This window comes from Mercenaria mercenaria, chromosome 5 (genome assembly GCF_021730395.1).
Source record: "Mercenaria mercenaria strain notata chromosome 5, MADL_Memer_1, whole genome shotgun sequence".
In the NCBI taxonomy this organism is placed as follows: domain Eukaryota; kingdom Metazoa; phylum Mollusca; class Bivalvia; order Venerida; family Veneridae; genus Mercenaria; species Mercenaria mercenaria.
The window spans coordinates 17,228,609-17,252,314 of record NC_069365.1 but is presented as its reverse complement, the minus strand read 5'-3'; the positions used below and the strand labels follow the sequence as shown (position 1 = coordinate 17,252,314).

Sequence of the window (23,706 nt, the reverse complement as noted above, 5' to 3'; positions counted from 1 at the left end):
TCATTGGGTGGTTTGCTTGGCAGGAGTGATTTACCAAACACCTGGCAGGGGTGATTTACCAAACACCTGTCTTTTGACGGATTGATACTGAAAGGTATCTGTTGTTGGAGGGAGAGCTGCGTTAAAAAGCGTAACTATTAGTTTTAAATTCACATCTTTGGTTTTGGTTAAACAAGGAGACTGGTAACAACTGAAACTGAAGGCACAATCGCATGATTTATTACTTTTTTCATTCTGAACTTGAACACGCTGGCAATGATCTGAGAAGGATAACGGCTTACACAGATTTTTTTAATCTTAATACCTTTCAGTATTTGAGAAAAGTATCTTTGAAATTATTGCAAAAAATAGAATAGAAAATAAAATGCAACCAACTTTTGATGTATACTTTGTTCTAGTAAAACGTCAGATGACAGACTAATTAAATCGAAAGGAAACAGACTAGAAAAAGTACATCATTTTGAAATAAAATGTTTTACACTTCCTAAGAATTTTATTTTCCTTCTGAAGTACAATAACCATATTCCCATGAAAATCTGTGAATACCGTAATTCAACACTCGGAAATGCCTGCTTCGTATGTATAACATTAACATTTGTACAAAACATACTGTCAACATCACAAGAATTTTTCACAAAAAGATCTCTATCATTTTACAATGTCTGTCTCACATTTTGTATGAGTCGAAACTGCAGGTGCAAATATATCACAGATTGGTGTAACATTTAAATGACCGGCTAGAGAAAATTCTTGCAGATCATCTTGGAATTTCATTATCCAGTTAGAAAATGACACAAAGTTTATGCATTTATTCATATAGGTGATTCTCTAGGTTCAATGAGTATTTCGTTCACACCGACATATTCTGGTTGAGATGTTGCGTATACGACAGCGTTGGCAATGTCCGTGGGTTCCAGTATCTTACAGCTTCCGCTACCATCAAACTTTTCTTTTGCCTGCAATACAAAGTTTTTTAACTGCAAATGGATTCAAAATAACGAATAATACACTGACGAGAAAAAGAAATGCTTCATTAAAACTCATTGTACAATATTTTGTTAGCCGTGACTCAAAATTAGAAAAGAACAATTCCATTCGCAAGTCTGGTGATTTAAAAGAATTGATGCATGGTTAATAAGACAGCATTTCATAGTCGCATTTTGCTTCAAATCTTGAATTTCAATAGACTGGTCAGAGAAATTTCACTGACACAATCAGTAGCGCGTGTGGCCGCCTCTACTTGCAACCACAGCAGCAAGACGTCGCCCCATGGACCCGCACTCGTTACATAGCAGATACCGCAGGATTCTGGTCCACTCCTGGTGGAGCACTGCTATCAGTTCCTGGACGTTGGCAGTATGTGGTGACGTTGACGTAACCGCCGTCCACGGTAATCCCCGGCGTGTTCTATCAGATGCAGTCCGGTGAGTACGCCGGCCAAGGCAAAACGTCAATGTTGCTTGTCTGTAAAAAGTTCCTGGTAACGTAAAGTCGTACGTTGTCATGCTGAAAGACTAAGCTTTGACGTTGACGAAACATAGGGACAACCACAGGACGTTATTTCTGGTCGATGAAACGCCCGGCTGTATGATTACTTTGGCACACGGCGAGTTGGGATTTAAACCTATGGATGATGGCTTCCCCGACCATTACTCCGCCCACATTGTAAGGATTGTACTGCAGAACGCAAATATTACAGTAGCGTTCACGACGTCGTCTGTAGACACGGATACGTTCCTCGGCGTTCTACAAGTTGAAACATGACTCATCACTAAACACTACGCTCTGCAAACGCTGACTGCAATGGTTCCGGGCCAAAATTAGACGTTGGTGACGGTGACGTAGCGTGAGAACTAGACCGCGGTACAGTAGGGCCTGTGGCAGATGATTTCCTGTTCCCTAAGCCTATTTCTCACTGTATGTCGACTTACAGGCCGTCCACGGTTACCTACCACTAAACGTGGCGTGTATTCAGCGGTCACAAATTTGTTACGTAAATGGCGTTGACATAATGTAATTGTCCTGCCGTGCTGACGTTACACGCAGTCTACCCAAACGAGGCCTATCGACAAGCGTTCCCGTGTAATATTGTCAAATCAGGGACGTTAAAACGTCAAGCGACTTGTCCCTCTCTTTAAAATTTAGCCTCGACATTATCAAAAACTGATTAATTATCAGAAATCTCTGAAAATAAGGTCGTATGTCGACTAAACATGTACCTGTGTAAAATTCGCTTAATATTTAGCAATATGGTTGACGCATACAGGCTGCACGAGGAAATCATGAACAAGTATATGAATTTAACAAATGGGCTGAATAAAATCGCTTTGGTTGGCTGTGTATGATGGTCAGAATACATGCACATTTCTGGCATTGCCAAACAAATATAAACAATATAACGAAAATAACGCCAACTTTCGATGAGGCGTGTTTTAGTCTCGTCAGTATATCAACAGAGTAGACAAATATTTATGAGCAAAAAACAATACAGTTCTTCATTAAGAAGTTTACATATCTGAAATAAAAGTGAAACAAAATATCTCTACAGTCAAAAGTGAAACAAAATATTTCTACAATCAAAACGTTCCAGCAAAAATAATACCCTAAAGATGATTTAAAAAAAAGACTAAGAACGAAAACGGTCATACATATTGCAGAAACAGACTCATTTTATAGCTTGCTCCTGGCACTGATCCTAAAACAGCAAGTAACTGGAGAAGATACCGTACCCAAATATCTTTCTGTTCTCACATTTGGGTATATCAGATAGAGTGCAGCCATATTTTGACCCAATAATTTTCTCTCTCTTATAACTGCCTTAAAGTAGAATAAATAAGGCTTATTCCTGTCTTATTGCAGTATTATGTTACTCCAGTTTTTGATAGTACTTAATGAATATTATAATTTGTTACAGGTGAATAAAAACGGTAAATCTAGTATATTGAGTTACCTCTGCATCGGTGGTATGCTGAAGAAGTTCAGTTTTAACATCCCCAGGTTGTATACAGGTAACTCGGATCCCTGACCCAGCTAGCTCCTGTCTCATACCTTGTGACAAACCCTCAATATAGAACTTGGTTCCCGAATATACTGCCAGACCTGAGAATCCCTAAAACAAAATATTAAAGTGTTTCTAAAACATTTCAATGATTACTAGACTAAGATACAACTTCGCATTGATGTAGTCATTTTCGATTTCATTTCTTTCCTAGTGACTCACTTAATACGCAATGCATAAAAGTGCCACTTATTGGAAAAATTGAAAGTTCAATATGCAATGAATTGGTTACAAATATCTGTTTCATCCGCGAAAGGCTTAAGAAGACACTTGTTTTGGTTTCTGTCTTTCAATACAGCTGCAAGTTAGGAAGTACCCTGTAAAATGTCACTTGCTGTGTAATTACTCCATAATGACAAACAGTAAACAGCTACCCTAACATGTTCCACCAGAGGACTCTCTGGTGCTGAGTGCTCCATTATGGACAAAGGTACAAAAAACAGCTCTCTGGTACCAAATGTTTCAATACGGACAAAGGGACATAAAACCCACAGTTTTAATGTCCTTCTTCAAAAGAATCTTTCAACTCTTGATTCATTTCATACTGATGTCATGTTCTAAACAAAACTAAGCATTTAGATTTGGTTAGCAAGCATGTTCAATTCCATACCTGGAAATACTGTAACTGGCAAATCAGTGCAATTTAGGTAAATATATAAAAGATATTAAACAAAGAGGGTTACCCTTCTGCCTGCATCTGAGGACATGTTGACAATATGACCTTTACTCCTTTTCAACATTCCATCCAACACTGCCCCAATACAGTTAGTCACACCCTGAAATCATTGTAGTGTAGTGATAAAATAGATTGTCGCTACATGAGAACTGCATTAGAGTTACTCTCGTATTAATGTAAGAGAAAAGTTTACACAAATGGAATGTACAATACTGAGCAAGGAGCCTTGACATAATTAGAAGACCAAGGCAAACATACAAGAGATTTATTTCCACTGACAAAAATTACAACCCCAAGCACAGCTAGATCTGAGGATGCAAAAAATATTTGGAAAAAAACAGTTTTTTCCTGGAAAAGTCATACTGACTGCCATTTGTTGGAGACATTTTCCATATACACAATCTCTGCTACACAATTATGCCACTATGACTCTTTCTTTCTTTCTTTCTTTGTTTCAGACACAGCAGCTATAATAGTATTAGAATTTTTACTGAGCATACTTTAATATGGCATAAATTAAGTCATATATAAACACTGAGCAGTACCAAACATCAAACCAGGCATATACCTTAACATTGACATCAATTTGTCTCTCCCACTCATCTTCATGCAAATTTTTCATCATGGTATAGTACATGGTCCCTGCATTGTTCACCAATATATCTATAGGACCTAGTGTCATTTCTGTATGCTTCACTAGCTCTTTCACCTGAAACAATAATTTTATAATGGTATTACAGTGTAAATAGTAGGTACCTGAAATGTTCAGAAATATATGTATAGAGCATAGGGTTATATCTACATGTCAAACTAACTCTTTCACTTGAGACAATAATTCATTTGTGGTATGATACATGGTCCCTGCATTGGTTTAACAACTTAATTGAATATTTTGTCATAGTATAGCATATTGTCCCTGAATGGTTCTAAAATGTGTTTAAAATGCCTGTAGTGGTCTATATATGCTGCACCACCAATTAGGACATGTTACCATATGAATAAACTAGATGTGTGTCCATAGGACACTGGTGCTGCCACCTTCATTGTACATGGTTTCATGACTCTAGGTGAAATACTTTTTAAGATAACTATGACATAAACTTTTAAGCACTTTATGTGTATTTATAACTAAGTCAAGGTCCATAACTCTAGTCTGGCAGAGTGAAATCCCAAAGAGAACATCAGGTGCACAACACATGCTTTATAACAATCATAACAATCCTTTAATATTTTATGACTGTAGGACAAATACATTTTGAGATACATGGGACACAACCCTTTATGCCATAATGCATATTTTTGTTTAAGTCAAGGGCAATAACTCTGGTCTGGCTGAGTGAAATCCAAAACAGAACAGGTGCATAAATTCACATGCTGAATAATATTCCTACATGATTTCATGACTCTAGGTCAAATATATTTTAAGAAACAAACACAAATCTTAAAGCAATTAATGTATATTTTTCACCAAGTTAAGGCAAAAAAAATGGTTTAGCTGAGTGAAATCCCAAACAAATCATCAGGCACACAACTCTGCATGCTATAAAACAATCCTGTAATGTTTTACACCTCTGAGATATATATACTACATTCTATATTCTCCCCAATACAGAGAACTCACAGTGCACAGGATGGCTTGGTCTTTATTTAAGGAGGTTAGTCATAGACTTTACCAGTATAACTATCATCATTGTCAACACCATCATCATTTTGTTTGAATGCCCATCATATCACTGCTGTATGACAAACAAAACTCTTTGACTTGATAATGATTTAATACATGAAAACTACAGTTTTACCTCTGTTCTGTTAGTTACATCAGTTTTCACAGATATGGAAACACCCCCACTGTTTGCAATCACAGATTCCACTTCTTGTAATCTGTCCACCCTCCTTGCTGCCATGGCAACTTTAGCACCTGCTCCAGCTAGTGCCACTGCAATGGCCTTTCCAATTCCACTAGAGGCCCCAGTTACTATAGCAACTTTGTCTTGCAGAGATTTGCCTGTAAAAAATGCAAAAACGTTACTCTAATTTATCATCAATATGAGTAAATAATCATCAGACAAATCAAGGCTGACCTGTTTATCTTTGATAGGCAAGTAAGCCTAATTTATACCTCCAAAATTATAAAGAAAAACATAATAATTAAAGGTCAGGTAATTAAGCAGCACTTCCAGGCTTTGAATAATGACAGAAAGAAAATAACTTCAATCTTTTCTCCTTTTATTTCTTTGAGAACATATACAATACATTTTGATAGCATTTTCAAGATTTTTTGGCCATACAGAAATGTAAACAAAACCTGAATACACATGTATTCATACCCATATTTTAGCTGTCAGTTTTGAAAACATGGTGTTGACCTGTCCCACAACACATCTCTCTTAGAAGATACATAACCACTACTTTTCTTTACAGCTTTTAATGTTTTTACATTGTTTCTTTTTTTAAAACGGGTCTAGCTATGTATGACATGTAGCTCTCAAAAGATTCAGAAGACTGTTTATTTTATGCAGAACATATAGCAAATTTATTTACTACTGTCCTACCTAAAGCAAAAGAAGACATCTGCTTGAGCATATATAAATACATTTATCATAAAAATTCCCCTAAAAACATTGTCTTTAAACTTATAGTTCTCCTCAAGCTATAACCTCTGTCCCTTAATTAATTTATACATTTTCATATTTCACTAAGCTTAGCTCAGTCAGCTATTGTGAAAGTAAGAATTTAGTTCTGCAAGATTTAATTTTCCAAGACACACTAAGCTTGACCCTTTATAATTAAAGTGTTGTCAGATTTGCCACTGCCAGTGCCTATATGATGACTAAGTATCTGTAACCTTAGTTACATAACAAAGACATTCTGTCAGATTTCTCATAGAGCTAAGCTCTGCCTCTTTTGTATTTATATATCAATGACAAAGATTGCTACTGCCTATTGCTTTGTTCTCAATCTAAAGCATTCTCTAAGATATTGTACTATATTAGCTAAGGATATCAATGTTTCTACAGACATTCAGTAAATACATGGACAATCATAAATTTAAAGATTTTTTAGTCTGTAAATTACAGACTGGGTGTTATAGATCTAATGAATTCTGTTGAAATTTCAATTTAACTCAGAACTGCTGTTTAGAAGTCTGCATGCAAAAATGAAGATGATTTGTCCTTTTAATCATTACAGATGTAGATTTCTATTTGATCTTTTCAAAATTCTAAAACTTAAATTGATCTAAACTCTCCCAACAGTTTTATTTCTACATGCAATAAGTAAAATAATTCATTTTAACCTGCACTTTGGAGTCAACTTTAACAAAACTCTTGACCTCAAGTAGATCTATGAGCACAATGTCATCATTTAAACTTGTAGATCTACATTTTCAAAAGAAAAAAAATATTTAACTTTGATATAAAGCAAGCTGACAGACTGATGTCTCGATTTTAAGTCAGAATTTAAGGGGATGTGGCCACCAACATTCCCCAACCCTGGATCCACCCTTGCAATTGATAGTACACATACATGTACATGTGGTATGCAAACTAATTTTCTTGTTAAACACAACTTTTGTTTAATGTTTTCAGACTCTATGCAAACTTAACTTTCACCAATTCAATATCTATTCTTAATTAATTATCTATAGTCATACCTGCAGTACTGTCAGCCATGATTGTGAAGATGTCAGATAACAAAACATGTGGTCATCCCAGTGGCCTTGGTTTATAAAGGGGAACTACCTAGTATTCAACTTTTCCCAATCACTCATTATATTAGCCCCCCTTGAAATAAGGCCTTGAAATGCATACCATGAAATCTTGTGTGGTTGGGGCAGGAGTGGAGAGAGGGGTAATTATTATGGATTTCATGGTTGAGTCAATCCACAATATTGTAATAGGAGCGAAAAAGTTTATAAAGGGGAACTACCTAGTATTCAACTTTTCCCAATTACTCAGTACATTAGCCCCCCTTGAAATAAGGCCTTGAAATGCATACCAAGAAATCTTGTGTGGTTGGGGCGGGAGTGGAGAGAGGGGTAATAATTATGGATTTCATGGTTGAGTCAATCCACAATATTGTAATAGGAGCGGAAAAATGTGCAGCCCGATTCAGGACTCGAACCTGTGACCTTCTGCTTGCAAGTCAGATGCTCTACCAACTGAGCTAATCGGTCACTCGATATCAGAGACTAATTATATACATTATATACACACTGCTACATTCCTCTCTCCTTTTTTCAAAGACAACTCACATTCTTTTGACTAACCCAGCCATTGCTTCACCCTAGCTCTAGGGCTAGTCCAAGGCTAGTCACCACACTCACGGCATCAATGTAATAGGAGCGGAAAAATGTGCAGCCCGATACAGGACTCAAACCTGCGACCTTCTGCTTGCAAGTCAGATGCTCTACCAACTGAGCTAATCGGTCACAGAGACTAATTATATACATTATATACACACTGCTATTATTAAATCCCAACCAGCAAGTCAAATCCTCGTCATTCTATACTCAAAATTTAAAATGCATGAATACAGATGCCCATGAAATAGTTGTCTTGGCAAAACCTACAAAATTTCTTGTGCATATTTTTTTTTCACAGTATACTAATGTTAGTTCAGAACATTTTTATTTAGATTCCTTTTCTAAAACTATTACCTCCAGAGAATTTGTACTTTCTAGCTGTGATAACTCCTCTATGAGACAGTTTTGTGAAGTATGTGCTGAGAAGGTCTGAGTCAGTGTAGGGATACTCTATGCCAAGCTGTGATAATACTGTATGCAGGTTGTCTGCCTTGTATGTGCTAAGACTTGTGAAGAACTCTGAACTTCTGCAATATATGGAAATAAAATTAAAAACTTTAAAAATACAAAAATATCTGTCAGTGAACACAAGAATTACATTTTCACGCTCATTGTGAAAATATTTATATATAGTTTACTCTGACAGTAAAAAAATATTTTAATCTTAAACTGTTCTCTTAAATTTAGAGCTATAAAACAATGAAACTATTTTTGAATGGATCACTCTTCTGGTAATTGTCTATATTTGGGTCAGGTAATAATGAAAGTTTGTCAATGAAATGAAATAACCAAAATATTAAATGTACTTATAGGAACTATACCTTGTATCAAATCATTATACTTTTTTTCTTTGGGAATCAAACTTCTGGCAATAGAACTTTTTTTTTTTATTTCAAAGCTCCAGTGAGTGTCAGAGCTATTCACAAACTACTTAAGTAAAGTATTACCATTGTGTTTGGATCATAAAAATGCATAATAAATCAATGTAATGGAGAAAGACATACTTGCATGATGTAATGTTTATAAGCAGAATATTTTAGAATTAATTTTCTAAATATGGTATACTTACACAGCTACCAGAATATTTTAGACTTACAGGACTAGTAACATGGACAGTGGAATATGTTAGAATTATTGGTAAGGAGAGTATCTCAGAAAAAAGCTAGAATGTGTCTGTAGGACACAGGGTGTGCCACCTTGGTACATTTGTCACAAATAAGGGACAATAATTCAAATGTTTGCAGTCTTAATGGGGTATAGCCTCAATAAACAATTTATGAAAAGGATTCATTATTCTAGGCCATATACTTTTTGAGGTATGAGCATCACAAACAAAACATCCACTATTCTGGCTATTTCAAGGGCCATAACTCCATAATAAGCACTAAGATTCTCAAGAAGAATGCCAAGTGTGCAAGGTCACATCATGATAATGACTCAAGCAAGGTTTCATGAATTTACATCAAATACTTTTTGAGTTAGGCACATATTTAGGTGAAAATATGCATTTTTTACTATTTCAGGGTCCATAACTTTAAAAATAGGGGGGTGAAGCCAGCCAAAAAATAAGAGGTGTGCAAGTTTATATCATGATAAAGACTTATGCAAGTTTTCAACCATTTATATTAAATGCTTTTTAGCTAGGTGCATCACAAGGTGAAAATGTGTGTTTTGACTATTTCAGCGGCCATAACTCTGAAAATAGGGGGCAGACCCAAATGAAAAATAGGAGGCTGGCAAGTTCATATCATGAATTAAGACTCATGCAAGGTTTCATGAATCTATATCAAATACTTCTTGAGCTAGGCGTGTCACAAGGTGAAAATGTGCATTTTTGACTATTTCAGGGGCCATAACTCTGAACACAGGGGGCAGAGGCAGACAAAAATATAGGAGGTGAGCAAGTTCATGTCATGATAAAGACTCATGCAAGGTTTAATCAATTTATATGAAATACTTTTTGAGCTAGGCACGTCACAAGGTGAAAATGAGCATTTTTGACTATTTCAGGGGCTATAACTGTGAAAATAGGGGGTGGACCCAATGAAAAATAGGAGGTGCACAAGTTCATATCATGATTAAGACTCATGCAAGGTGTCATGAATCTATATCAAATACTTTTTGAGCTAGGCGTGTCACAAGGTTAAAATGTGCATTTCTGACTATTTCAGGAGACATAACTCTAAAAATAGGGGGCTGAGCCAGACGAAAAATAGAAGTTGCACAAGTTCATATCATAATAAAGACTTGTGCAAGGTTTCATCAACTTATATCAAATACTTTTTGAGCCAGGCATGTCACGAACCTCGGACAGATGCACGCAGGGATGGATGGACGGATGGACGTTCCTACATATGGATACTTATGTGGCTACTCTTTTGTTCTCTCTATTGTTCTTTTAGCCACGTAAGAGAAAAATAGCCACATAAAAGCCTTACGGAATGAATGACATCAAAGAAAAAGTACAGTTACCTATTGTTCCTATAGCCACCTAAGCCACCTAAGTATGCAAATGTGAGCTCAGACGGACGGACGCATGGACAAGACCAAATCTATATGCCCCTACCACTCATGGTTGTGGGGGGGTGGGTGGGGGTGGGGGGCACAAAAACAGGGGTGTAGGAATGGGTTGGACATTGAAGTCACAGTGGGGGAAGTTGCAGATGTCCCCATACCATTATTCAATCTTTCTAAATATGTAGGGAAATGGAGCTGTTTGGTGTATGTAGTGCAAATATATTGCCTTTAGTAAACCTCTATCAACTGTAGTTATCAAAAAAGATAAAATAGATATATATCATCCTTGTTAAAAAGTAATAAAAACTGTCAAAAATATATAAAATTTACAACTGATCCAAATAAAAAAAAGTACAATTTCAGTTAAAACAATCCGTTCATCACCTTGGTAATTTAGAACTGACATGGTATATATTCTATATAATGTTCTCTGAGCCTGTAAATTGAATATCCTGTTTATCTTTCAAAGCTTGAGCCACGAATCTGTGGCCCCAATTATTAGTAATAATACAGTCAAGACTGTAGCTTCTACACCATTGAACATGATATTGTGTGATATGAAGGATATTTGAGAGCTAAAAATACATCAACATGATAAGCAGAATATGTTAGAAATAAAATTATGCCTGTGGGAAAAGCAGAACAGTTTAGAAATACAGGCAAAGCTTACCTGAGCAGGATAGGACAGACATACAGGTACACTTACTATATTTTAGAAATATATACAGATATAATAACATGACAAACAGAATATCAGGCAAATATAGATATACTGACATGAGCACAATATCATATAAACACATATACGCTTACGTGATATAAGATTCCATAAGCCGGTGCAAGAAACCACTGCCATTACCATTCAGGTTAAGTACACTGAAATATACAGACATATTTAATTCTTTCTTATACCTGAAAATCTGACAAAGATGAATATAGAAAACAAATTTTCAAGTGTTTTTTTTTCTATTTTTCAAAGAACATAAAGTATTCTTTACCTAGCAGCTGGTTTGCAAAACACCTTTAGATTAGCTTTCTTTCAAGTCACTTACATGTGTGTTTACTGAATACCAAAAAAGATAAACATATGTGTTAAAAATTGCCATTGTCATTTAACAAGAGATGATTGAAAAAAATGCATGCCCCACTTCTTGGCAAGTCTGTAATGGGGGAGACAAAGAAATACTGAGGTATTAAAGAGAACCCATTTGGGGGTGAAGGGAATAAGGGTGATCAATACTTCAAGCCCAATCATCCTTTAGATTTTGAAAAGCTTGGTTCAAGTGCTTTTCAAGTAACCATGGACAAATAGTTTTCAATGATTAGGTCCCTGTGACCTTTACCTTGGACCTATTGAGCTTAAAAACAATATAGGTTATCTGCTTCATAAGCCTAATCATGCTATCAAGCTTGAAGGTTCTAGGTCAAGTGACTTGCAAGTTATTAAATTGAAACCGCTTACAAGGTTCAGGCCCCTGTGACCTTGACCTTTGATTTACTGACCAACAAACAATAGGAGTAATATACTAGTACTTCATAAGCCAAATCATGCTATTAAGTTTGAATGTTCTTGGTCAAGTGGTTCTCAAGTTACTGAGCGGAAATCATTTTTAAGGTTCAGGTGCCTGTGACCTTGACCTTTGACCTACTGACCCACAAAATGATAGGGGTCATTAAATTTATAAGCCCAATCATGATATAAAATTTGAATGTTCCGGGTCAAGTTGTTCTCAAGTAATTGAGTGAAAACCGTTTTCAAAGTGCAGGCCCCTATGACCTTGACCTTTGACTTAATGAACCCAATGGTAGAAGGGGCCTTCAACTTCATGTTATCAAGTTTGAACGTTCTGGGTCAAATGATTCTCAAGTTACCTTGCAGAAATAGTTTTCAATGTTCAGATCCCTGTGACCTATTGACTTAAAACAGTAAAGGTCATCTACTTCGTAAGTCCAATCAAGCTTTCAAGTTTGAATGTCCTTGATCAAGTGGTTCTCAAGTTATTGAGCAGAACATGTTTGCTTTACCGACAGACTGACCAATGCAGCCAACATGAGCAAAGCAATATGCCCTTGCTTCTTCAAAGGGAGGCAAAATTATGAATTGTTTTGGGATTTTAGAATGAAAATTTGAAAATTTGTTAAAACGATAGGCCTACCTTTTTCTCCATTCTTCAAAGTTAACAATATGTAGAGGATAACCATGTGCATTCATCCACTCAAATACCCACCTGAAAATATTCAAATGAAACTTCACAGTCATACACTGTAGAGTTCATATATGGGTACATAAGTAAAATACCAGGGAAAGTTAAGACAAAGTTATACTATGAAGCCTTCAAATGGTGCCCAAAAAAATCAAAACAATAAAAAGTCACATGGAAAAATATTTAAAGCATGTTTTCATTGTAGTACATCTATAAAGAATGGGGATTGTGTTGTATATATAGTGATCTTAAACTGGAGCCACAAAGTAGTCATGACCACAACTTCAGGTTTTTTCCAGTAAGCAAACTTAAGAGTGGTTCAAATAAGCTTTCATGTTTCATCACAGTCAAGCTAACATAACTAAGTATATACTAAATAACATTCTTTGAATCAATATTCCTGCATACTGTAAAATCAATTCTTTTTGTGGGCAATAAATTTCATAGTTTTGTCAAAAGACCTATTTTCTGGGGATATGAAATCATTGATTCCGATAAACCCAATTTGCTTATTTATCAAGATTTAATTGCATGAATTGATGCAACCATAAAATCCATGAAAATTAGTCCCTAATGAATATTTATAAGTATAATTATATATGATTTCACAGTATACCGTGACTGTAAGGGCTTGTCATTGATGATATGGAAAGTTTTTCCCATTGCTTGTGAAGATTTTCTGATCATTCTGACAATGAAGTTGGCAGCAAAGTCCACAGGTGTCATCTCCATGTGCCAGTCTACATCTGGTGCCTGGCCAAGCTGGGTACAAGCCTGCAGTAGAATCAGGGTGAAATCCTGTGGGTTCCAATAGGCAGACTTACTGTCTCCTGACATGTTACCTGAAGTTCAATAAATTGTAAATAAAAAATTCTTGCATTTTAAGTTGTTTATGTATGCTTATGTCATAGAAAAATTTATGGTTAAGCCTGGTGGTGCGCTTACAAGCTAGGTAAAAACCTTCTCAGGTAATAGGCCATTTTAAGTAATAATGCATAAATAGGAAGGCTTCTGTTTCAAAATGTTCTGAACCTGGAATAAAACTGTATGTTACCTAGTCTATATATAGTGACAGGAATTCCCCTTTGACCAGCTCTCCTGATAATTTGTTCTGCCACCCATTTTGTCTGTGAGTACCCATCATGCAACTGTGAATGATAGGAAGTAGCATCATCGGTCTCTGAGCAGTCCTTTAAGCCAGCCGGAAATACTGCATCGGTGCTGGAATATATCAGAAGTGAAATATCTAATTACTCTTTTTGTTATCCATACCAATAACAGATATGAAAAGGCATAGTTCAAGAGTTTATCTGATCAATATTGACCTTATTTAGAATTTTTTATAAAACTAGATGCTACTTCTGAAATAAACATTTAGAGACAAACTTTTGACTAAAATACACTGTACAGCAACAGATCTTTGGTTTAAGGTATCACTTCTGTTCTGGCTGTAATACAATTTGCTCAGTAGTTTAATAAAAATGAGAGAAAGAAAGCTACCTTATATAATGTATAGGTTTGATCTTTCCAGTGCAGGCAAACTTGATCACATATGCTGTACCATTTACATTTGGTCCTGCTAGTGCCTGCAAAAAAGGAGCACTTTTACTCAGTTGCAATTAAGTTAAGAAGTACTGTGAAGTTGTTTAATTTGGTGGACATAAAAGTTTTAGGCTTTGGCCCAAACAGCTATTTTGTAGGGTTATGAATTTGTGGATTTCGACTTTTAAAGATATAAAGAATGGGACTATTGTATTTGTACATTGGAATTAAATTTCATGTCTTGACACAACCACAATATCTTAGAAAATTAGTCCCCCATGAGTACTTATCATTTCAAAGTAAGTGACAAATATATGACAAATTCACCTTAAGCTTGGATAAAGCATTTAACAACAAAATGGACATTTCACACTTTGGAAGCTTATTAGCCTTGTATCAATAAATATGTACAAGTTTTGCACTGGAAATATTGTTGCATGATTTTAGAAGTGCAATGTTACTCCATGAAAGCATGAGACCATAATTCTTGATGCAAGGTTAATAATCTTTTCATTACACACACACATACATCTACACTCAAATTATTATATAAATGATATACATTTTGAAATAAATTAAAACTACTGTTGTTTTAGAACTCTGTAATGTGACAATACACAAATGACATCATGCACCTGATACGAACGTTGGTATAGGAAAATACTGATGTCTGAGGTTACATTATAACTGAACAGGTTTAAAAAATTAGTATATAATAATTCACAATATCTGTATATATTTAACTACGTTGCTGACAAAAGAATTGTATCAAGTTTTATACTGTGTGTACCATCTCAGATTCCTTTTAGAGCATTTTTCATCATTTTCTCCATCACAGATGTAACAGCTACTCAACAGCCATTCCTAACAGCCTCTTCAATATCATTTTTTTAAATGGAGAAATCAGTTCAATACAATGAACTTCAATAATTGCTATCATTACATGGCTCCTTATATAGGTCCGTAAGTTATGTTATTGACCAGTCTATAATTCCACACAGGTTTGCTGGGCTAATGTCAAAAATTGAGAGAAAAAAAACCTTAACATTTCTTTCTGATGTCATGTATTGAAAAGCTTACTGAATGGTTTGCTAGTTAATAGTCTGAATTGTTTGCTCTTTTGTCCTTTGGACTTTGGGCAACAGATTTGACTATTGACCGGCAAGCTTTTCAAGAGCTGTATAACATAAACAATGTCTCAATATAAATAAGAGGACCATGATGGTCCTGAATCGCTCACCTCTTCCCACATGACCCAGTTTTGAGTATGACATCGTTTTTTCTATTATCTGACAAAGTGACCTAGTTTTTGAGCTCATGTGACCCAGTTTTGAACTTGACCTAGATATTATCAAGATAAAAATTCTGACCAATTTTCATAAAGATCCATTGGAAAATATGGTCTCTAGAGAGGTCACAAGGTTTTTCTATTATTTGACCTATTGACCTAGTTTTCGAAGGTACGTGACCCTGTTTTGAACTTTACCTAGATATCATCAAGGTGAACACTCTCACTAATTTTCATGAAGATCTCATGAAAAATATGGCCTCTAGAGAGGTCACAAGGTTTTTCTATTTTTATACCTACTGGCCTAGTTTTTGAACGCACGTGACCCAGTTTCGAAACTGACCTAGATATCATCAAGGTGAACATTCAGATCAATTTTCATGAAGATCCATTGAAAATTATGGCCTCTAGAGATGTTAAAAGATTTTTCTAATTTTAGAACTACTGACCTAGTTTTTGACCGCAGTTGACCCAGTTTCAAACTTGACCTAGATATCATCAAGATGATCATTCAGACCAACTTTCATACAGATCCCATGAAAAGTATGGCCTCTAGAGAGGTCACAAGGTTTTTTTATTATTTGACCTACTGACCTAGTTTTTTAAGGCACGTAACCCAGTTTCAAACTTGACCTAGATATCATCAAGGTGAACATTCTGACCAATTTTCATGAAGATCCATTCAAGGGTATGGCCTCTAGAGAGGTCACAAGGTTTTTCTATTTCAAGACCTACTGACATAGTTTTTTAAGGCACGTGACCCAGTTTCAAACCTGACCTAGATATCATCAAGGTGAACATTCTGACCAATTTTCATGAAGATCCATTCAAGGGTATGGCCTCTAGAGAGGTCACAAGGTTTTTCTATTTCAAGACCTACTGACCTAGTTTTTGATTGCAGTTGACCCAGTTTCATACTTGACCTAGATATCATCAAGATGAACATTCTGACCAATTTTTATGGAGATCCATTCACAAGTATGGCCTCTAGAGAGGTCACAAGGTTTTTCTATTTTTAGAATTACTGACCTAGTTTTTGACCGCACATGACCCTGTTTCGAATTTGACCTAGATATCATCAAGATGAACATTCAGACCAACTTTCATACAGATCTCATGAAAAATATGGCCTTTAGAGAGGTCACAAGGTTTTTCTATTATTTGACCTACTGACCTAGTTTTTGAAGGCATGTGACCCATTCTCAAACTTGATCTAGATATCATCTAGATGAACATTCAGACCAATTTTCATACAGATCCCATGAAAAATATGGCCTCTAGAGAGGTCACAAGGTTTTTCTATTATTTGACCTACTGACCTAGTTTTTGATGGCACGTGACCCACTTTGAAACTTGACCTAGATATCATCAAAGTGAACATTCTGACCAATTTTCATGAAGATCTCATGAAATATATGGCCTCTAGAGAGGTCACAATGTTTTTCTATTTTTAGACCTACTGACCTAGTTTTTGACCGCACATAACCCAGTTTCGAACTTGACCTAGATATCATCAAGATGAACACTCAAACCAACTTTCATACAGATCCCATGAAAAATACGGCCTTTAGAGAGGTCACAATGTTTTTCTATTATATGACCTACTGACCTAGTTTTTGAAGGCACGTAACCCAGTTTCGAACTTGACCTAGATATCATCAAGGCGAGCGTTCTGATTAATTTTCATGAAGATCTTATGAAATATATGGCCTCTAGAGAGGTCACAAGGTTTTTCTATTTTTAGACCTACTGACCTAGTTTTTGAAGGCACGTAACCCAGTTTCGAACTTGACCTAGATATCATCTAGGCGAACGTTCTGACCAATTTTCATGAAGATCTTATGAAATATATGGCCTCTAGAGAGGTCACAAGGTTTTTCTATTTTTAGATCTACTGACCTAGTTTTAGACGGCACGTGACCCACTTTCAAACTTGATCTAGATATCATCAAGGAAAACATTCTGACCAATTTTCATGAAGATCTTGTGAAATATATGGCCTCTAGAGAGGTCACAAGGTTTTTCTATTTTTAGGCCTATTGACCTAGTTTTTGATGGCACGTGACCCAGTTTCGAACTTGATCTAGATATCATCAAGATGAACATTCTGACCAACTTTCATAAAGATCCCACAAAAAATGTGACCTCTAGAGTGGTCACAAGCAAAAGTTTACGGACGGACGCACGCACGCACAGACGACGGACGACGGATGCTGCGCGATCACAAAAGCTCACCTTGTCACTTTGTGACAGGTGAGCTAAAAATAGTAATAATTCATTCAGTGACTTTAAGGCAACAGTTCAAAATTTCAGACAATTTGTTACACTGATTTCTATAAATGCAGAATCCAGTAACGAATCAGTTCCTAAACAATCTAAATACATAGATTACTTACATTATAAGGATAGACCAAATTAACACTGGCTGCTGCGTGTATCACTATGTCAATATCAGAACATGCATATGTGTAATCTTCATCAGACAGTCCCATATTGATCAGTGCAACATCACCTTTAAAAAAGAATTATATCTTCTTAAAAAAAAGACTTTACATGTATTTTCTTCTGTTAACATGTGTTTTCTATCTGCATATGTGACATATAAACTGTTTCTTTTTATTTCTCTAAATACTAAAACTGTTTTGTTTAATTTATTTCTCTTATTAAGTATCTTAGTACTTCTCAAAAGCTTTTCTAGATAGTATAATTATTACTTTCTCCAATGGTGTTTTTACAAGAGTAAAGGTCTATACCAGTAGCAAATTTTTTACTGGATGTACAATACCTTTCAATATTGCAACCCTTTTGTTGAAATGTTGTTGCAATGTCTTCTGTTCATCACTGGGAGTTTCTCCGTCCTTGGCGAGAATTCCAAACTTTCTCAGAGCTGCAGTGAGCCTTTCTATTGGAGTGGCATCTGGTAATTGTCGACTCAGGCAAAACACAAAAACCTATTTGAATCAGTTGGTAATATAACATTTTGTACAACAATCAAAACCAAGACATTGCAATAGGATAAAAAATAGCACTCTCCCCTCTGTTTAACTCAACACAACAATTACTATAAAAAACTTATTCTTTGCACTGTTATTAGTTCCAGCCTGGTTTATAAAACTAAGTTAGACAAAAATTAATGTGCTATTAAACAACTTTTCTAGGAGTCATAACTCATCACAACAGAACTTCTTTCTACTACTAACTAGTGATAAATTCAGGTCTGCTTATTCATTCACATACTGATAAACCTTTACCCTGCTAAATTTCTAAAATGGACTGGTCCATCTCTCAATTTGGACAGTACCATTAACTGTTAAAAGAGGTGCTTACCAAACTGATACTGACTGAATGGCAAACAGTACAGACCATGATCAGACTGCACAACTGTGCAGGCTGATCTTGGTCTGCACTGGTCACAAAGGCAGATTCACTTGCCACCAGCAGGCTAAGGGTTAAATAAAAAATTTATTTCAGGGCCTAATTGACAAGACAGGCATTATAATTTAAAGATATACTATGAAAACATTCAATTTTGTAGGCATAAAATTGCATGGCTGGAAAACTGCTGTTTTTGAAAGATACAATACTAAAACAGATCAACACTGACTCAATATTAACAATAAACAATAACTTTAGATTAATTCATCAACATTGCAGTGTTTTACCTTTTTCAACATAAACAAGTAAAATGTTTCATTCTTTTTATTTTTTTTATTTTTGTATTATCAAGTATTGAGCCCTCAATAAAGAAATTGCATCTACATTAAACTAACAAAAAATAAATATGCAAATATTTATGAAAGAATGAATACATATTTGAAATATTGCAGATCACCAGCTATAATAGAACATACCTTTGTCTGCAAGAGTAACTCTCTCAATATAAAAGCACCAAGAAAGCCAGTCGCACCTGTCAACAGAATACGTCCATTTGCAAACCTTTTCTCATTGTAAAATGCAAAAGTTCTCCAAAATGCTCTCAACTGCATGTCTATACTGAAATTAAAAAAAAGAACATAGTGTCTAGCACAGAAGAAAATGAAATAATACCACACTGAAGACCAAACTTCATCTCTTTCAGTCAAAACTTATTTAAACAAAATGTAGAATAGTTTTGCAACTTGTATTGATTACAGACATTGGGGGACTTGCGTGGAATTTAAAAGCATTTGATCAAATAGTCTTACAAAAGTCATGAAAATCTTACAAAGATATTTTTATGTTAAAAAAGGGGCATAACTATGAAATTTTGTAAGCTACAGTTATGTTACTTGCCCGGCAAAGCAACCTCATAATGCAAAAGACACATGTGAAGTTTGACAGCATTCAGTCTCAGACTGGTCATACTTGAGAAATCTGCTTACATGCAAAACTTTTTATTACATTGATTAAGTTGAGACATAGACACTTACAAAACGTATACTATGCATGTCAGTTAGTCAAACTAGAAATCTGTCTGTACTCGCTTACCTTCTTTTCCTTGCAGTTTTCAAGCAGTAAGTCTTTTTCCAGTATCAAACATATGCTTATGACATTGTATAAAGTACCTTTATGTTTATTATAGAATAAATATATTGTATATATCAAGTATGTTTTCACTTTAATCAATTACTATACACTTACTTCATTACTATACACTTACTTCACAACAACATAGTCATATTTGTTGACTTCTGTTACAAGATCTACATCACTGACTCTTTTCTCATTTGGTTTATCTACATCCTTGTTCAGTTTGGAATCTATCAACTGACTGAGTGCTGATACAGTAGGATAAGAAAATAGTTCCTGTACACTTAGCTTTGCTCCAAACTGAGTATTCAGTCGGTTTATAAGTTCTGTAGCTAACAGAGAGTGCCTGAAATTCAAATTTGTTATTTACTACTCACTTTGATCATGTACACACCATTTTGATACCATTTCTCATAAAATTTGGCTATTGTTTTTTTTTATACAGTTAAATGTTGTTGTTTTCTTGTGTGTTTCATTTATGTAACAATTCTAATAAGAATCATTCAGGTTAATTTGCAGACTATTTGGATAAGCCTACACAGCTGTGAGACTGATATTTGTGTTTACCGTTAGTTACAAAAATTGCTCTCCATTTTGAATGAGTATCTATTAGTCCCTTCATATGACTGAACACTGCTTTGCAAAGACAATTTCAGAAGAGTTATTAACTGTCATAATAAATCTTTTTCTTGTTTACTTTTGGTATTGAAACAGAGTCACATAGAAATTAAATTACAGTAAAGGGGAACAACTCTTCTGAAAAATATAGTCATACAGCAGTGTTTGCTTATAAATTCTAAATAATTATTTCCCTCCAGAGGTAACTGCATATGGCTTTGTATTTAAAGGTAAACTTTCATACCTTGACAATAATGAGCTTGTTGTAACTTTCTAATAAAAACAGAATAAATTAATTAATTGAAATGTAAAACCATAATTAAAACAATCACTTAAAAATTGGTACATAGCCCATAGGCAGCTTACCCTCCAAGGTCAAAGAAACTTTCATGAATGTCTGGTTCCTTCATCTGTAAAACTTTACACCAGACTGTTGCCACAGCAACCTCTGTTGGTGTGACTGGTTTCCCCTCATTTATAACATCATCATCTTTCTGAGTATCAAAGGGAGGTAATGCTGCTTTGTCCAGCTTACCAGTGGCAGGAACTACAGGAATTCTGGAAAAATGAAACATTAGAAAAAGAATGTTGACTTGTTATAGCAAATTATTGATATGAAATATCACTGTGACCACAAAGTTTGATGGTAGAATTAAGTAAAGTGGCATTATAACTGAGAAAACTCCTATATCATACATGAAATATAAATGTTTGCTGAATTAATGTGTAAAAGAAATTGTGGCTGGAACTGAGATATACATTTCAAGTTTTAATTCTGACCCATGAATTCTGGTAGTGACTACCCCAAACTTGATATCAAATGGGGAATGGCACATAATAAGTAGTCTTTTTCATACATGTATTCAAATTTTGTACTCAAGTTATACTAAATTTGCATTGAACTCATTTTGTGCAAAACTAATCTCATATTACTCAATCATTCAATATGTGCCTAATTTTTTCCATGAAAAATGAATAAATTGAACTTACTTTGAAATAAATACAAAGTAAGAAGGAATCATGTAGAATGGAAGACGTTTCTTCAAGGCTTCCCTCACTTCCTTCTTTGTGGTTTCTTTGATTGGAACAATATATGTGACCAGGAACTTATCTTCCCCCTCCTCCCCTTTTACTAGGACAACACAGCTATGTACCATCTCCAACTCCATCAGAGCTACCTCAACTGCCTACGTAAATATAGGAGTATAAAAGTTTTATATCCAGCAAAATATAAGTTTGTTTTCTTGGTTACAATTAGTTTAATCCCAACCGTAATCACTAATTGCAAAATTTCTACTGTTTTGATACAATGAAACGTCTGTAAACAACACCTGTTATGAGTGAATACCTTCCTAAAAGGACATGACTGTATTTACTTTCCTATTAAAACAACTCAAGGTTAACTAGAGCTATCACTAAAGGTGATGAATGTACCCCCCGCATGCACTGACACAGTACATTGCAATTTGACGCACACAAGATTGCATAATTATGTGGACTGTATGTATATAGACTGTTATGCCCGGAGGGGTACCTTTTGTCAGATTGTAATGTATTAAATGAAACATTACATGGATTCTGTACCAGTAAAAACCTATTCCCAACAAGTAACTGCCAACTTCCCCATATGAATCAGTGGTGGAGGACAAATGATTTCAGACACAATGTCTTCAATCAAATCAACATGGAGAATATACGGTCCACCCGGGGACAGAAACTCACAACCCCGCGATCTATTGATCTGCGTTCTCCCTATTGATCTAAGTGGGCTGGTTAATAGTAGAATGATTTCCTGTGTTGACAAAGTGCTTGGTTAGTTTTATTTATTTTTGTGTGTGTTTAAGTATCAGTTAGTATGAATTCCATCATACCTGTATTTCTATAGAATATCCTCTAACTTTAACCATAGTATCACATCTACCACAGATCTCCAGACTTCCATCTGACAGCATGTAACCCCAGTCACCACTGCGGTACAAGACATCTCCACATTCAGCAGGCACCAGTTCAGGTCTAGGTATAAATCTTTTTGCTTGGATTTCAGGTCTGTTCAGGTAGCCATGTGCAAGGGTTGGGCCACCAACATATATCTACAAAATATGTACAATCCTGCATTATCAGGATTATAGATTTAGATCCATCATATTCTGTTTAAAACAACTTTTGTCTTGAACAACTGCAGTCATCATAGAACATACTGACATGCATTCAAATACTGAAGGTAATACTGATTTACTGTAAGAGCTAGAAATTTAAAGGTACAGACATACCAAACTTGATAAGTTAAAAGCAAGAAAATTAGCATATGGCATAATATAAATATTCATTATTAGCATTAAATATCTATCATTAAGCATAAGGTAATTGGCAATCAGCAACTGGTATTAAAATAAGCATTTAGCATCAAGTATTTTGCATTTAGCAATTAGCATCATCTTCTTCCATTATTTATCTGCTGGTACAACTTACCTCCCCTGAACTACCAACTGGCTGAGGTTTCAAATCCGAGTCAGTGATGACTATCTTTACTCCAGGGAATACTTTGCCAACTGGACAAAACTTCCTACTTAGCAATGCATCCTGAAACAGCAAAGTAAAATGTTAAAACGTAAAAATTTATTAATGTTTCACATGTTAATCATCCTGTGTGTTGTTTCACCTTGCCTCAGAATTTCAACAACTGATGCAACTGAAAGACTAGATAAAAGACATTGACACCAAACTTCTTTTAAACTGACAGAAATTAACAGGCTGATAGCAAAAAAGGTCTTGGTGCATATAAATAAAGAAGCAAGTACGGTAGACTTTTCCGTTTTTGTAGTACAGTAATTAGCATTGAAATTGTTGAAAATTGTCGCAAAAAGTTCCGCGTTACACAGTCGCCTATACAATTTTAAAATCTCAACACATCTATTTTCAAGATAACATTATCATTTGAAAAAAAATTCAATACAGCATAAGAATATCATAAATAAGATATCTGCTTGCATC

General features: G+C 35.2%; 1 protein-coding gene across 1 annotated transcript in view; it reads right to left on the bottom strand.

Annotated features, from left to right (window-relative positions):
* Positions 1-203: 203 nt before the first annotated feature.
* LOC123556568 (uncharacterized) overlaps positions 204-23,706 on the bottom strand; it is a 30,189-nt gene continuing 6,686 nt past the window's right edge. Inside the window, exons 7-25 of the mRNA XM_053542804.1 lie at positions 23,185-23,295; positions 22,587-22,805; positions 21,706-21,902; positions 21,082-21,273; positions 20,228-20,443; positions 19,440-19,581; positions 18,374-18,539; positions 17,985-18,100; positions 14,259-14,344; positions 13,813-13,979; positions 13,375-13,600; positions 12,711-12,782; positions 11,368-11,430; positions 8,392-8,564; positions 5,534-5,739; positions 4,303-4,443; positions 3,742-3,834; positions 2,951-3,109; positions 204-956 (exon numbers count right to left, since the gene is read on the bottom strand). Of these exons, the coding sequence (XP_053398779.1) occupies positions 813-956; positions 2,951-3,109; positions 3,742-3,834; positions 4,303-4,443; positions 5,534-5,739; positions 8,392-8,564; positions 11,368-11,430; positions 12,711-12,782; positions 13,375-13,600; positions 13,813-13,979; positions 14,259-14,344; positions 17,985-18,100; positions 18,374-18,539; positions 19,440-19,581; positions 20,228-20,443; positions 21,082-21,273; positions 21,706-21,902; positions 22,587-22,805; positions 23,185-23,295 (2,889 nt within the window). The 3' untranslated portion in view covers positions 204-812. The remainder of the gene's footprint in view (positions 957-2,950; positions 3,110-3,741; positions 3,835-4,302; positions 4,444-5,533; positions 5,740-8,391; positions 8,565-11,367; positions 11,431-12,710; positions 12,783-13,374; positions 13,601-13,812; positions 13,980-14,258; positions 14,345-17,984; positions 18,101-18,373; positions 18,540-19,439; positions 19,582-20,227; positions 20,444-21,081; positions 21,274-21,705; positions 21,903-22,586; positions 22,806-23,184; positions 23,296-23,706) is intronic.